We start from the raw sequence: 16,211 nt of genomic DNA, 5'->3' as shown, positions 1-16,211 counted from the left end.
GTCAAGGAAAGGTTAGAGGATTTAAAACACCTATTGTTTGAGGAAACAAATGAATATGCTCACAAGGGCTCAGGGAAAATTGGACAATTAGACAAAAACAAAATAAGTTTGTTCCAAGTAAAACAATTTCAACGTCCTGCACACCGAAAATAAGGTGCAGCTCTAGAAATGAGGGAGTTTAAACGGGCAAATATATATTGATTGTAGTCGTTATTTGTGTTGCACCATACTTTCTATCTCTCTTGCACGCACAACCACGCTGGAAATGCAATTTTTTTTTGTCTCGCCTTCATCTGCTATACACAGGAGAGACAACAACAAAGGCGAGACAAGACTTCTCATTCTCTCAGTCTGCCTCCCCACCACTCCCCCTTCTTTCTCTCTCCTTCTCCCCCTACCCTCTCTCCCTCTCTCCCCCTACTCTCTCTCTCTCTCCCTCTCTCTCCCTCTCTCTCCCTCTCTCTCCCTCTCTCTCCCTCTCTCTCCCTCTCTCCCTCTCTCCCTCTCTCCCTCTCTCCCTCTCTCCCTCTCTCCCTCTCTCCCTCTCTCTCTCTCTCTCTCTCTCTCTCCCCCTACTCCCTCCCTCTCTCTCCCCCTACTCCCTCCCCCTCTCTCTCCCTCCCCCTCTCTCTCCCTTTCTCTCTCTCCCTCTCACCCCACGTCTCTGTCGCTGCTCCCCCCTTGCCATCCAGGACGTACTGAAGCGTAGCAGTCCCAAGGGATGCAGGATGGCTCACAAGCCAGCCGCGGCTATGATCCTCCCCTATTCCAAAATAGACTGGCTCTGGAGCGCAGTGCGTGGGGAGGGGGAGAGGGCGCTATGCAGGGGATGTCCCCATCTAACCACAAGTCCCTCGATGACAGGATGGCACCGTCTGAAGTCGTGGTGACAAGCTCTGTAGATTTAATGAGATTTTGTCATCATGGATGGCCTCGGTCAGAATTAGTTTAGCTTTGATATGAACTTTGCTGTTTTCATTTCAACAGGGAAACTCCTTGTGTAGGATTTTCAAGATTAGGGGCGATGACCCACTGTCAACTGCAGCAAAGATGTCTGGAACACATTTGAAATACAGCCAGCTTCCTATGTGACGGCAGTGATGAAGATAGAGACATGCGGGTGGGGCGGGGGGTTATATACTGGGTTACTTTAAAGCCAGTTCAAACAGTGTATCTCCAGAGAACCTCGTCAGCTTAACCCCTTGTGTTCCTGCTTGATGCCCTCGCTCAGGATGTGTCACAAACATACATGTCAAGACTGAGTTTGCAAGTGAAGCCTCAGCTCTTTAGAGTGTCACTCAAAGGCACATTCTGAGACAGGCCTGTGATTGGCTGCGCTGATCTTCTGCAGAAGCGCTACCCATAGCACCCTATTTAGCGATAATCCACACACGTGTGTGTGTGTTCACAGGAAGGAGACAGGTGACAACTAGAAGATAATTGTAGGTGAGGAATCCTAACAGCCAACTGTACATAAAGACAGCTGGGGCAAAATCCTTAACCTATGATAAGAATTTTGATAGACTGATAAGCAAGAAGCATTTGAGCCTCTGAGATTGAGATTTGAGCCTCTCCATCAGTTGTGGGTTGGTTTTTGTTCTAGCGCTGCATGCAGACTAACTTTGCAGTCCCTTTGTTATTCTACTCTACCCCTGTGGCAGACACAATAAAAAATGCTCCCCTGGATTCAATTTATAATCTGTCAGCCAGTCTGTGTGTTCATGGTCAACTACATTGAACACTTAAATACATTACACAGCGCAAACAGCTAAATCAGAACATGTTAACTGACAGACTCCAATACATCTCACAGCCATTGCTGCTAACACAATGTGAGAGCCCCCAATGCGCAGTGTTGGAGCCAAGGAAATGCTGTCTCCAACTACAAATACACGGATATATATTTTAATCTGATTCTAGAGATGAGTGTGTTGTGTTTCCCAGGGAGAGAATAGTGGTTTGATTCCGCTGGTGACCGGAGACAGCCTAGGGGGGAGCAGAGGGAGCAGGTGTGTGAAGAACCGGACTTACATGTTCTCTTCACCTATGATGCACACCGCCGAGAGAATCTTGACGATCTCCGTCATCATGCTGGTCTGTTTGGGATCAATGGCCCTGGCCAGCAGCAACAGGCTCCGCTCGTCTCCCAGAATCCTTTGCAGACCATACTGTCGACATACGCGAGAGAAAAGAAATGAATTAAACAAGTCCATTGGGTGTCATTTAATGAGAGCATTTGCATTCATGGAGAACTTACTTGCGAGTTAAAAATGAACTATGCAAAGAACCTCTTAATATAAGTAATAGTTAGCCCTAATTCTCTTTTAAGGAGGGACAATGAGGCCAGAGGAAAATGGAGATTATGATAAATTAATCCAATTCAGGACAAGGCTGTGGGGACAAATATAGTCCTCTACCTTTAAATCTCTCTTCCCACTTGAGTTATGGGCAGAGTTGACCACATATGGGGATTAAGTAAAAGGGTAGCAATATCAATAGCTCATCCATCCTTGAACTATGTGCTACTTTCTAGAAATGAGACATTGCTGCCCAAAAAAAAAGAGAACAAAAAAAAGATCACCTAAAGAGTTGGAGACAATGTACTGAAAATGGCAAATTAGTTTCATGTTACTGTCCCATTACAACACATGTCACGGCTATATAAGGAACCTGACAACCTGAACTACACAAGAAGGAAAGGAGGACATATATAAATTAACACTCATTCACTCTTCTGTCTCTCTCATTTCTATATACACACACACATATATACGTACATATTTTATTTAGTTCATGAAACATCCCTAGCTACAGTTTCATACTGGAAATTATTACCAATAAGATTTGGCCACCTGAAGGAAATACCTACCATAACAACATGCCTTCAACAACCCTTTTCTTTTTACAAACCTTATTGTTCATGAAGGCCTTGAGGCATTGGATCAACTTGTGCTGGTTCCTTTTATCAATATTCTCTTGTCTGAAAGAAAGACAAGCAAGTAGATATTATTTACTGCAGACTGTGGTGTGTAAAAAAGATATCTAGTGCATTGTGGAGATAGTGGAAAGAGCTGTCTTTGAAAGTTGATAAAAAAGCTTACTGTTTTTTTTCAAGAAGCTTCTCCAAAGTGTCCAAAAGGAGGCCAAGTCCTTCATGTCCAAAGTTATTTACCCAACTAGAAGAGAGGACAGAGCACACAGAGAGCCAGCAAAATAAGTACGGTTTGAGCTTCTGTAAATTCGAAATATTAAACCCTCTTTTCCTGTTGTCTTTGAGGCAATCAATAATTTCAGAATCAGAATGGGATTTATTCGCCATGAAAGTTTGCACAGACAAGGAATTTGCTTTGGCAGGAAGGTGCATACAATAAACATATAGGGACCTAAAATTTAAATATGTGGACTATCTATACTAAGGGTACATAAACTAGCAGTACTAAGTGGGATTAGAATTGAATTAAATATACAATAAAATAAAATATAAATTGCCGTAAATTACAATATAAAAATACAAAAATACAAATATACAAATATTACAAAAAATACAAATGTTTCAGCACACACTATAGAGTAAACAACTGGTAGGATGAATTCATTTTTCCGGGTTATTACTTTAGAGAAACTGTTTTCGAGACCAACCACCATAACTCAGCACAGTGCTTTTTCTGTGCTAATACTAAACTGTAGAATGTATATCTCACAGCCATTTACAGGCAAATGAACAGCCATCCATCTCAACTCCAGTTCCTGTGGTCTAGTCATTTGCTTCTTGGCCCCCTGCAGCCTGTGTACCAGCACCAACAGATTAAGAAATGCAAGAAAGATAACACTGTAATCGATAATGGATCGTGGGAGATAATTGGCTATAACCTACAGTGTATCAGGGGATGGGAAATGATCCAGTGCAGATGAGGCCGTTAGTCTGCGTGAGCTAGTCTGAGGAGAAGCGAGAAGAGCCTGGGCAGAGTCTGATCATCGCCACATTATGTCATTAGCATCGCTTGTTCTCAGCCCCCAACTGTCAATAAAACAAAACGCATGGAGCAATTTGTGCCACTAAAGGGCTATAATTCAATGATCTATTTCCCCTTTTTGACAATGGTTCGACACAATGATGGCCCACATATTAAAGTCATTTGTATTGACGCTGCTAGTCGGAGAAGACCCTCGATTAGCAGTGATATGCACCAGCCTGAGGCTGATGGACGGAGGTGAAAGGAGATATCTCTCTGGTCTGTGATGGAATTAGCGGTAAATTATAAACACTGTATGGCCTTCCAAACAATTACTCAAAATTCATTACTGGGTGCCGTGACCTAATTTGCAACATATTATCATTGCTGTACAGTACATTATAATAATATGCTTTGTTAATAAAACAAAGCAGCATAATGTTCAACATTTATAACTGTCTGTTTACAGAGGGCCTTTCCAGTTTAATGTTTGCCATTTTCTTTCTTTGCACCTAACGACAGATAATTGCATGCAAACATTGTTAAACCCAGAAAGCAAAATTGAGATCTCTGGAAAACAATCTAGTTTAAATAAGTGCAATCCCGATGCTGCTCGTAAGAACACCCCACATTGAAATGGAGGTGGTTGGACCAAATGAGGAACGTGAGGCAACAAAGACTAACGAGAGGAGACACGGCTGGGGGAGCACAATTCACTAAATCCACAATCGGTGTTTATGCTCCCTATTCACATCTGCGGGTCGTCTGTGAGAGCTTGGGAGATGAAGCCAATATTTGTGGAGAGGTATTGTGATTATTCCACTGTGTCGCTGTGTAACCTCAGATTCTGTGTAGAAGGGAAGGCTGAACACAACATGACACGACATACAAATGAGATTCATTGGCAGATCACAGTTCATACCTCTTTTGAATTAAAGCTAATCTAGGCAGCCCTAACATGGTAGCGTATTTTGACACAATCCCAGAAGTAGATTGAAACCAAACACCTTTTTTCCACACGTGACACCAGGCAAGGTTGAAGATGTTTCCATCAGCTGCCATGTTGCTAGTAGAGAGCAAAGGTAGGCTACTATTGTCTATCTACTCAACACTGACTGTCCATCTTCTCAACATGTACGGTCTATTGTCTCAACTCTGGGAAGCTTTTAGCTGTTGTCTTTGCTAAAACTGTTCATATGTTTGCCATTACTGTATGATCTGGGTCTAGGATGGTTAGGTTTGTTTAACTATGATTGTTTAACTAAGAGATATGAAGGCACTTGGGATAGATGGGATCCTATTCTTTCAGTACCATCTTCCCCACCTTAAATTGTGGCATGCATCCAAGGTTTTCATTAACTTGGGGGGGGAACTTGTTCATGAAATATTGATGGCTATAATCCTCCAGTTAAGTGCCACCAAATTGTGTTACTTTTCGCAATCATGTACATTCCGCAGGCAAAATGAAAAATTCATGGTCTGTCCTAGCGAGCCATTTTTTATCTATACTATTTCTGCTTGTTTGACGCAATTATGTTGTATTTATGTTAAGCGCCACAAAAGTTGAAATGATATGAGATGGTTTTACAGCCAAACCGTGGAGCAGATAAACAAGGTGTTAGTGATTTTCTCACTCAATACAGTAGAAAAACATAAGAAATAAGCTGGCATTTCATATACTCTAGCTCCAAAACAAAATAAATTATTTTACATTGTCCATAACTTTATATTTAGTTGTATTTGTCTATTCAACCTATAAGAATAGTTGCGCTGTAATTTCACATCAATCTGAACAAGAAGATTTTCTTTTGTTGAGATTAGATCTTTTCTTCACAATATCTGAACAAGTAACCTGCTATTCTGAACCAATAAGCTTTTGTGGGTGTGAATCAAATATATCACTGACCTTGAATGGAATGTGTGTGCTGACAGGTGTACAGCTTCATAAATCATTTACCTCCAGACGTTTGGCTTGGGAAATACTTCAATACTGGGGTTTGAACAGTGTTTATATGCTACAAGTGACGGACTTACTAGAATGTTCTATGGCTGAATTTGACATGCATTTATCCTTTCTGTCTGACTGATGACTAACCATGTGCTGTGATGCTTACATGATGTCTATTGATATCAGCCAGTGGCCCAACATTGTTCATTCTTGTTTTGTTTATTCCAATGTGATGAGCTGGGGACTATTGTGTGGGAGCTGCATCTTTCATACTGGATTACACACTGGGCCATATCACTGCCTGGGCCATATCACTGCCTGGGCCATATCACTGCCTGGGCCATATCACTGCCCTCCACTGCCTCTCCTGGCCCATCTAGTGCCGCATTCCACCTGAGGCATGCAGACGCTCGCAACAAATAGCTCTCGACATCATAACCTGAAACCAAGCACAGCCTGGCTCGTTTGATTTTGCATTCTGAGAAGGGAAATAATTCAGCTTCAAATCAATGCAATGGCTTACTGAAACTACCAAAATAGAATATGCTAAATAAAGTAAAGTGATGTACTGTATGGCAAACATTTGTGAGAATGTCTGAGAATGGTAGGTATATTATGAAAAACAAAATATGTAATGAATAAAAGTAGCAGTACAAAGATAAACTTGTGCAAGTTAAATGTAATTGCATAAAAAAGTCCCCTGAAGTTACCTCACTTCACATTTCAAAAATGCTAAAATTTACATTCATCATGTGTCCTTTAGGGCAGTTCATGGAGGAAATAAAAAAATAAATTGCATCAGTATCCTACAAATGCTGCCTAAAAGGTTATGAACTTTATAGCAAAAAGGACTGTGCAATAAATGGGATTACTGAATAGGAAATACATGAATCTGTTTGACAGTAATTAGCGTCATGGCGATTTTCCCTTGTTTCTCAAAGCTTGTTATATCTGCTGTTCCCGGTGGGCATCTAAAGTCTTAACCTATACACAGCAGGCCTGGAAAGGTCAATGAAAGAAAAACATGTGATTCACATGAAACTCTGAAAAATGTTATACAATATTTGTAATCCAGTTACAAAGTGGAGCTATTTCATTAAAAAAAACGGTAGTAGTAGAGGGTAAAGGATTTTAAGATCACACACATATATTTGTATCTTCCATAACTGCAACTGGTCAGTTGCCCTTCCATACATACACCTACAGTAAAGACATCCGCTAGACCTTCCCTTAATCAGTCAGCATTGACGACAGGACATGCGTCTGGCTCACTAAATCGACTTCCTTCCCTCTCAGAAAAATGATTGGGAGGGGAGATATTGTAATTATCCTTGCTGTACACCGTGACAGAGGGGGCACCCCAGCCTGCACACAGGCACAAGTACTTTCAGCAGTTTCAGTGAACAGAGTGTTGGTCTGCATGTGGCTAACTACAAAGCCATATTAACCTTCCCACTCGCAGAAGCAACAGTGGCAGCGCTGGAGATATTGGATTCCAGAGAGTGAGGCAGAGGCTAAAGCCGGTGGCACCCGCGGAGGACAATATTCCTGGTGTCAGCACCCTGCGAATGCGATTGGCTGTGTTGCTCCGAGCGCTGAAAGAAGAGGGTCGGCATCGTTGAGAAGGACCACCCGGCGCTTCTAATGGCATTTGAGTCTCAGCAGGACCCCGAAAGCGGGGGTCTCACAATGACTGCGCATCAAACGCGCACCTAAATGAATGTTCCACTTTTTGCTGCTTTTGGATTGGAGGTTGAGAGGGGAGCCGTATAGTGGGGTGGTGGTGGTGGGGGGGCAGGGGCAACTGAAGGAGGTTTGGTGAAGTAGCAACAAAAAAAGTGCTGTAGGCAGCACATGTGTGTTTGTGTGCGTGTGGAGTGAATAGAAGAAGTCAATGCAATTGCAGGATTAAATAAACAGAGTAGACAGAGAATAGGGGACAGTTTACCAGCGTCCCCAGACAGTTGTAAATGACCCCCCGCTGAGCTCAAAACATTCCTGAAATGTCTAATTATCTCCTAAACAGCCCTGAGGCTCCTCAGATAAAGCCTTGACTGCTGGGGAGTGGAGGGGGAACTAGTGTGGAATTGGCAAAGTGCTGATTGATCAGTCCTTTTAATTGAACAGGGCTGTGAAGCTGTGTGCATGTGCTGGTACAGAGAAGGGATTCCTGGGTTTGATGTTCTGAATGATATGGAATCTTCAGATCTTCAAATCCGCCACCCCCCCAGAGAGACCTTCTTCTCATCTTTACAGAGACTACAAAGATCACTTCATCATACTAGGGATAGGTTCATTAATACAGACATGTAAATGGAATGATTTCCTCTGACGTTGGCAAGTACTGTAAGTACAGTACAGTTCAATATAATACAATCTATCTATCTACTGTATTTTTCTCTCTCTCTCTCACTGGCGCTTTCCCACCACATCTTGATTAGTTCAAAGACAGAAAAGTACACTCAAATGCAGAAAGAACATGGTAAATCTGTCAGCACTCCACCACAGATAATTCCAGTTGATGCCTGTTCTCACAGACAGCCGCTGCTTATCAAAGAGGCCTTTACCATTCTGTCCCACCCCTGCTGTTTCAGACAGGCCCTCAAGGTGGAAGGTTCCAGCACTTAGTTGATCAAATTGTGTCAAGGTACCATTTCACTGTCCCTTGAAAACCTTTTTAGTGTAAAACTTCAGAAAACTGTCTTTCGATGAAGCACCAAGTAAGTCATCTTGGTTCTTGTTGCACTGGAATGTTGGTGCGAGAATGTGAACACATCCTAAAATGTTGCAGTACTCGTTACGGAAATATTCTGTTCATCAGATCATATAGATATTTACGCATAATGCTGCACACGACCACCAAATATGAAGATCTGAGAATGTAAATGTGATTTAAAACTGATCAGGGCCCAAGCAGAACACACGAAGGGCACATGTAGGAGAGGTTGAAAGTACCTGTAGGGTGTTGGGTTTGGAGAAGGGAAAATGTCAGTTCTCCCCATTACCTTGGCAATACAATGTCTAACTAAATCAATATGGAATTCAAATCAGATATGTCTAAATTATGTATGCCTCGCTCCAGGGCTTCCACAGATATGACTGGCTGGGAGGTTAGCAGATGGTGTCATAAAATGTGAGTCCCTCTTAAAATATACCCAGTCACCCAGGACATTTAGATCTCACTAACCCTTTACTGCCTCTGAGCAGAAAGTTGCTATGAGGCCAGTGATGTGAGGTTTTGGACTAAATCTAGTTCTCCCACTCTTTTTGAGTGCACTGGACTGCTTTATGCTGTGTAAATCCATGATGCATGCATAAACACTCTCCTGTAGGTTCGTTGTACAATATATCGCTTAAGAAAATAAAGAAAACACTTTGCTTGTGTTGCATAGTATTTTTCAAAGAACACAGTTTTACTTGAATCATGGTTGGAAACATTTTCACAATTACAGAAAAAAAAATTGTACAAAATATGAATCCATGCCTTGTGGGCCTGCACTGGTTATTTAATAATTTGCCAAAAATGTCCCTGTCTTTTTTTTCTTCTTCTCCTTGACAATTGCCAGAGCAGAAGAGCTCGTCTGAAGCCCAGAGGGTGGTTCAGGACAGTTTGTAATAACTGAGTCTGGGGAGTCAAGTCTCAGAGCACAGCACAAGAAAAAATGACCCCAACAAAGAGTTTCAAACTCGTTTTTTCCCCTCTCTGTCACCATAGCAACAGCGATAATTTATTTCCACAGCCCTGACAGGTAGCTAAAGTTCTGATAACTTTCCTCGTACTTCCTCCCCCCACTCCATCCTCCAGGAGGAAGCCAGCGTTTGATTGTCATGGTGGAAATCAAACTGCGAGTTTCCATTACATCTGAGACGGCTGGGAGGGGAAGGTGTTTGACCTAAAAACGTGTGTCTGTCTTGTCCTCAATGTCCTTGATATGACAGTCATATGAGTCAAAGTCTGTGCTGAGTATTTTTCTCAAATGCATCCTGCAGGACCAACATTGGAAAATAGCTGCTAGGGAAATGATCATTTTTCATTTTATTTTGAAAAAGATTCTGTGAAAGATTTCATGGAGGTCATGGACGAATATCCTGACTGATGTGATGATGAAATACTGTGAGAGCTAGAAACAGACATCTGACCCACTGAGGACTTCCTGGTTTAAAAGGACATATTTCTAATTTCTTAGACCAACTCCCAGTTTGATTTAGAGTGACAGGGCAACGCCCAGAATCAGAAAGTGAATGAAAAGCATTGATTAAAGACAGACTGACATGGATGCGCAGCAATGTTGGGCAGCCATTTTGTTTATCAGATATGACAAAGTTGAACCCATATTCCTTCACTATAGAATATATTTGGCTTATACTGTATTGTTGGCACCTTCAGTGTAAACTCCTCGAACAAACTCAAGGAACATCCATCAGCAAAGAGCTGACTTCTCATTACATTATTACCCATCTCATAGTCCTACTTTTCAGACTAGTGAACTAGAATTCACACTGTAGTGAATCATCCCATGACAACAACAACAACAACAAACAAGGCAGCGTGGATGGATGCAGCACAGTCTGTACCCTGACCTTGAAAAACGAAGTATTGATAATAGTTCTTCAAATAAAATTATTTGAAGAACATCTTTTTTAAATGCATATATATATATATATATATATATATATATATATATATATATATATATATATATATATATATATATATATATCAGAGACACTTGGTGTGTATTTAATTGTGTCTCGCTGTGTCGTTGTATTCTCGTCCATCACCCAGGGTTACAACTGGAGGCTGATCAACTGCCTCCTGCAAAGCGGCAGCACAACTTCAAAGCTACTAATAAGCCCATTACTAGCGATATGCGTTACCTCCACAGTTCCTGGCTACAGGCGCTAAGCTGTGGAAAAGCTGTTGAGACCGATAGAAGTGTGGCCGCGCCCTAGCCTGGCGGAGCAGTAAGATCACAACAATGTGCACCTTCAGTCCCCAGACCCTGACCCAGAGAAGAAATGCCACACTCAGCCAGCCTCCACAAAAGACCTCCTAGAAATGCCCAGGAGAAAATGTTACAGTCATGCTATGAAGATTCCCACATAATGAAAAGTTAGAGGCAAGTTCAATTTTGGCTAAATCTGTCTAGGGGATCTGAAAGCAAGCATATTCAATGTGTAAGTCACTGCAGGGATTTAAAAGAGTCAGACTATAATACTGAAGGCTTAGTGCTAGGAACTCAAAAGCCAGGTCCGTGAATGTGAGAAGCTGGGTGTCGTCATGTAAATGTACAGCTGAAGCTACTCTTCTCTCCTGTTATTGGAAAGGTATTGATGGAGCATCGGGACAGGAAGCCCTACGAGACTAGTCCTAGCATTGATGCTCCAGAGCAGTTATCTGACAAAGTGAACTTCACAGTGGGAAGCGATGCAGGCAAAAAAATAAATAAACACATGAAAAATAGACATGACATAAGGCGAAGGATTCGTGCATGAGTGGGTGTGAAGAGAAGTTCTTCAAACTTCTGCTATTGTGAAATGGAATTCATGCACTTCCACTGCCAGCCCCATGGCACTTTTCACACTGCAACACCAGAAAAAAGGACAGAAAAAACACACCACGCATTAGCTCTCTATAAATGAAGAAATAAGACTGTCATCATTATCTGTAAGTAGGTATCTCACTTCATATCAGTGAATTAAAACTTAATGAAACACAACTCCTTAAAAATGTCAAACGGGCCCAACACTTCGGGTCCAATAGGGGCATTAAAGTGAAAATGAAGGAAATATACAACTTGGCAAGAAGATATATTGCATATGATGAACATCATTTCTTTTAAGAATAATGATATAAAATGTCTCCCTCCATGTCTGGAGATGGAGGGAGTAGGTGCTTGAGGTAATGCCATCTGTGGGTGGACATGTAAGGGCCGCCTGCCACACACCTGTGTAGGACTACCATGGAAACCACCTGGGCCTCCACACAGGTGCACAGCCCCACCAATTAAACTATTACACAAACACAGCACACTGGGAGGAAATTAACTGGCTGCTGAATATCACACAGAAAGCAAAACAAAGCATGAACAGCGATCAAGATCACCACTTGGTTAGATGGGTCTAAATTCTATGAGTAGCACTTAATAAAATGGCAGTTCTGAAATCATGCTCCACATGCATTCACTGTAAACTTTACAGTTGTTTTTGTATGGACAAACCTAGTTGTTCCTTTGCTTATTATTTTGCTGTGACCATTAGGTTTAGTGTGCAGTGATCTATGATCAACCCCGAGCAGATAGTGATTTGTATTTGTCCAATATATATGCAGTATTGATTTTTTTTTATTTTATGTTAATATTAGATGCAGCTACATAAATTCATCATCTACTCCCTGAAAAACATGTGATCAGCAAGGTGAAAGGAAATGCAATACTGCAACTAACAAATAGTTTGCTGTTTAGTTAGATGACTGGGACGTCACTTTTTGATAAAACATCCATTCCATTTCTATGATCCATGACAAAGGAATAGAAGTAATCGGTATAAATATATCGTTTTGCTGTTCTGTCACAGAAAGTTTGTCTTCCGTGGTCAACACGAGTTGGGAAACTGGAGAACTCACAGTATGAGTGATGAGCCCAGGGCTAAACTGCAAAATCATTTCCCTTTTTGTGCCGAAGATTAATGCAACAAAACTACAGAGAGAGAAATGCAGGGGAGAACCACAAACATGATCCAGTTGAAGCAGCCAGGCACACACCTTTTCACTTGTCTTCAGCTGACTAGAGAAGGGAGGTGGTATTTATTTTGCCACTTTCATCAATTTGGAAAGTGGTCATGAATTGACGGGACGAGGAACCATGTTGAAATGAAATTAACCACAAAACCAGCGTGAAATATCACTCCCGTGGAAAGGTTTGCTCCTGCTTCATCCACAGATGGCAATTTGAAAGAAGAATGAATGCATTGTCCTGCTGCCTGTTTCATGCTTATTCCAAACACACAAGAATATCTCCTTACAAAGGTTACATTAACATAGAGCAATCAGAAAATGGCCCATCAGCACCTCACATTTCCTGTGTGTTGTGATCCGTGACAATTAAGAGCATTCATATTAATTGTGAGTAACCTGAGGAAGCCGCCCCTTCACACACACACAGACACAATAAGTGGTGTGAAGAGAAGCAGACTCAGTCTCCCTCCTTGCTGTCACCCCAGGGTGCCTTTCTCCCCGGCTAGGCCTGCCCTTCCGTGGGAGGCCAGGACTGTGCTGAGCACCATTCCTCGCTTCCTCGCTCCCTCACTCCCTGGTCACAAGATTCTTTGAAAAACACCCAGAGGGCAGCCCTGGCCTCCCTTGCCCCTTCGGCGCCGACTGGCCTTTCGCTGAGTGGAGCAAGGCTGACGTGACCCCCCAGCGCTAGCAGGACTGAACTCTGGGAGTATGCAGTCTCAGAAGAGAACACTACGTGGGCTCCACCAACCAATGTGATTCACACTCATTTACACTCATTAACAGCCCCAAACACAATAGGTAGAGCACATCAACTTAGACCTGGCAGGAGGGGCTTGATTAGATAAAGCCAGACAATGAGAGTCATTTACCTTAATTAAGGTGAGGACTTGGGAGCTTACCTTCAGGCAGTGTATATAAAGATATTTCTTTTTCTTTCTTTTAAACAATATCCAAAGCAACTACTTTTTTTAACCCACTGTTTTCTTAACACTTGTGAACCATGAAGATTGAGAGAGAGAGAGAGAGAGAGAGAGAGAGAGAGAGGAGAGAGAAAGACAGAGAGAGGAGAGAGAGCAAGAGAGAGCAAGAGAGCAAAAGAGATCTATTAATTGCTTTCAAGTGCAGAGCATGTCTGTTGTTTTAGCTGTGGGTGTGCATGATCTTTCTAGCGAGACCACACCAAAGCCTATTAGTTGCTACGAGCGGTCAGGATACAAGGATAATGCCAGTCATAGCCACTGGATCAAATAACTGGTCTGCTGGGGTGGCAGACAGGTCCTCTCTCCAAGCACCGAGGGGCGACATAAAAGAATATCTGCCACTCATCTGATGACCACTTTATATGCACCACTCATCGATTCACATTAAGGAACATCTCTCCGACAGTAGGCTGGTAAATAATTGAGAGCCTGTCATGTCATTGAGGGTTCCTTTGTGCTGTTGGGACCAAATTATATTCGAAGATCTCATCTAGGAGACATAGAGAAGCCCAGAACTTTGTGGAGGGGCAAAGCCTCCCCAATGTCGGACGGCCTAATTACGACTGAATGAGGAGGCAATCAAAGCTCCCTAGGAAAGGCCAGTAAACGGAGAGAAATTAAGGAAAATGTTACGTACAATCAAAACATATTACTAGAAAATCGGAGAGGGTTCAAGCTCTCCGTGGCGTCGGAAATGAGCGTGGGAGGGAAATCAAAGCGTGCGCGGTTGATCTCGGGGTGAGGGCCGTGCGCTTATTAAGGTCTCATCAAACAGCGAGGTCTTGAAATGTGGAAACCGGACCTGGTATGTATTACAGCCTAACAGATAGAGTGGTGAGCTCTGGCAGCTTACACTCCCAACTCCCGGTGACCGAGGAGCTCGGCTCGTTTTCTCAGCTCCACCACGGGCTGTGCCAGGGGCTATTCTTTAACCGAGCCTATCGCTGCCTATGCCTCTCACACCAAAGAAAGATCCTGACATACATCCCAATTAGTACAGGAAGATGTCCAGTATAGGCACCAGTTAAAATTGCAAAGATGAAGGCACTGTGGATCTAGATGTCGAGATATAACTATTTGGGGGTGAACAAGTTAAACAAAGTCCATGTTTGTTCCATTTTATGGGAGGTTGAGCAGTCAGACAGGACGTCGAGGGGTCTGGAGGTGAGGGACTGACCTGACAGGGTTGCTGGTCAGGGAGACCCTGAGGGACTCCAGACAGTTGAGCAGCTTGTCCTCCGTGATGCCTGAGCGCAGCTCATGGACGTATTCCTGTGACGACAGTGTACACTCATGCTTGCTGTTCCTCAGTCCACCCTGGAACCAGAGCACACATAAAGCAAAATCATCAATACAAGCCAAGAACCTGACACAACATTGAACAATAACAATAAACTAACCCAAAGACGGAAAAGTAACTTCCGGAAGTCATTTACATCCAATAATGGAAATATTCTAAACCTCTTTTTTTTTCAAACAAATCTAGAAAATTGCTCTGTCATTGCAGTTCCATCAGTCTTGCTCTGATAGTGCTGGTATCATTGTGGATGACTGGCTTCATGTAGCCAGACCTGTGATGATTACATGTGACAGGAAGTAGAGGGCCTTGGCAATGAGAACCCCAGGTATCACACCATCTCACAGTTCATGTCTGGGGATGGGCTTCAGATCACTCTGGACTCCAGCAGGTGAGAATGATTGCTATTCCCCACCCCCCCCCCCCCCCCTCCCCATCATTCCCAACATACCCACAGCTCAACTCTTGTTCACTGATTCAAATCGCCCATGTTCCTAAAATGCATAATACGACCCCCCAAAAAAATAAAAAAGAGATAGAAACAAAATGGGGTAACAATTCCTTTGTATTGTCCAGTATGTGTGGTGTATGTTCCAATTTACATACTGAAAGACTCATTTACAAACTCCCAGGGGTTGTGCTCTGAAACAAAGCCAAAACTCTGGTGCCAAATGTCGCGTTCAAAGTGAAAATTATAGATGGAAATGTCTTTCCAATGCTATGGATCAGCCGAGCCAGAGCTGACATGGAGGTCCTTCCTACAGGGACACAAGAGAGGAGGCTGGCTGCCAAGGCCCCTGCACCATACACACTGCTGCTAAGTGGATTGACTCTTCACAAAGAAGACCTGGAAAGTGTTGCACGTACAACAACGTCTACTATAAACACCCCACCTTCTAACATGGGTTATTACACATCATTCAGATCTGCTATCAGCTAAACCAACAACAGCAAGTAACAGGAGTGAGCTGGTTTGAAGAGGTGATATTGAATAGGAGTAAATCTGAAAGTGTTTTATCTTTGGAAATGTCCTGGTACTGCCATATGTGTGGGAAAACATTCAACAGTATCCTGCTAATTGTGTGTTTTGAACTGTTTCATAGAAGGTTGAACAATTTGGGGGGGAAACTAGAGGGAAAATGTTCTACCTCAAGCGCATCTCGACATAAATGTACAGACTCCATATTTCACTCGAACACTATCAACTCACTGTGAGCTTTTATGGTGAGTTCAAATGATAGGCACTTACACATACATTCCTACCATCCAGCCTTCCTCACCTTTGTCTGTCTGA

The 16,211-nt window shown here is 42.6% G+C and overlaps 1 protein-coding gene across 2 annotated transcripts in view; it reads right to left on the bottom strand.

Moving 5' to 3' along the window:
- diaph2 (diaphanous-related formin 2) overlaps positions 1-16,211 on the bottom strand; it is a 328,038-nt gene that overhangs the window by 221,415 nt on the left and 90,412 nt on the right. For both annotated transcript variants that reach the window (XM_062476107.1, XM_062476108.1), the window contains exons 7-10: positions 14,798-14,937; positions 3,102-3,176; positions 2,911-2,980; positions 2,032-2,168 (exon numbers count right to left, since the gene is read on the bottom strand). In XM_062476107.1, coding sequence (XP_062332091.1) covers positions 2,032-2,168; positions 2,911-2,980; positions 3,102-3,176; positions 14,798-14,937 — 422 coding nt within the window. The remainder of the gene's footprint in view (positions 1-2,031; positions 2,169-2,910; positions 2,981-3,101; positions 3,177-14,797; positions 14,938-16,211) is intronic.

Source organism: Osmerus eperlanus, chromosome 13 (genome assembly GCF_963692335.1).
Source record: "Osmerus eperlanus chromosome 13, fOsmEpe2.1, whole genome shotgun sequence".
Classification (NCBI taxonomy): Eukaryota; Metazoa; Chordata; class Actinopteri; order Osmeriformes; family Osmeridae; genus Osmerus; species Osmerus eperlanus.
Note: the sequence above shows the minus strand (reverse complement) of the source record. Positions and strands in the feature narration are given on the sequence as shown.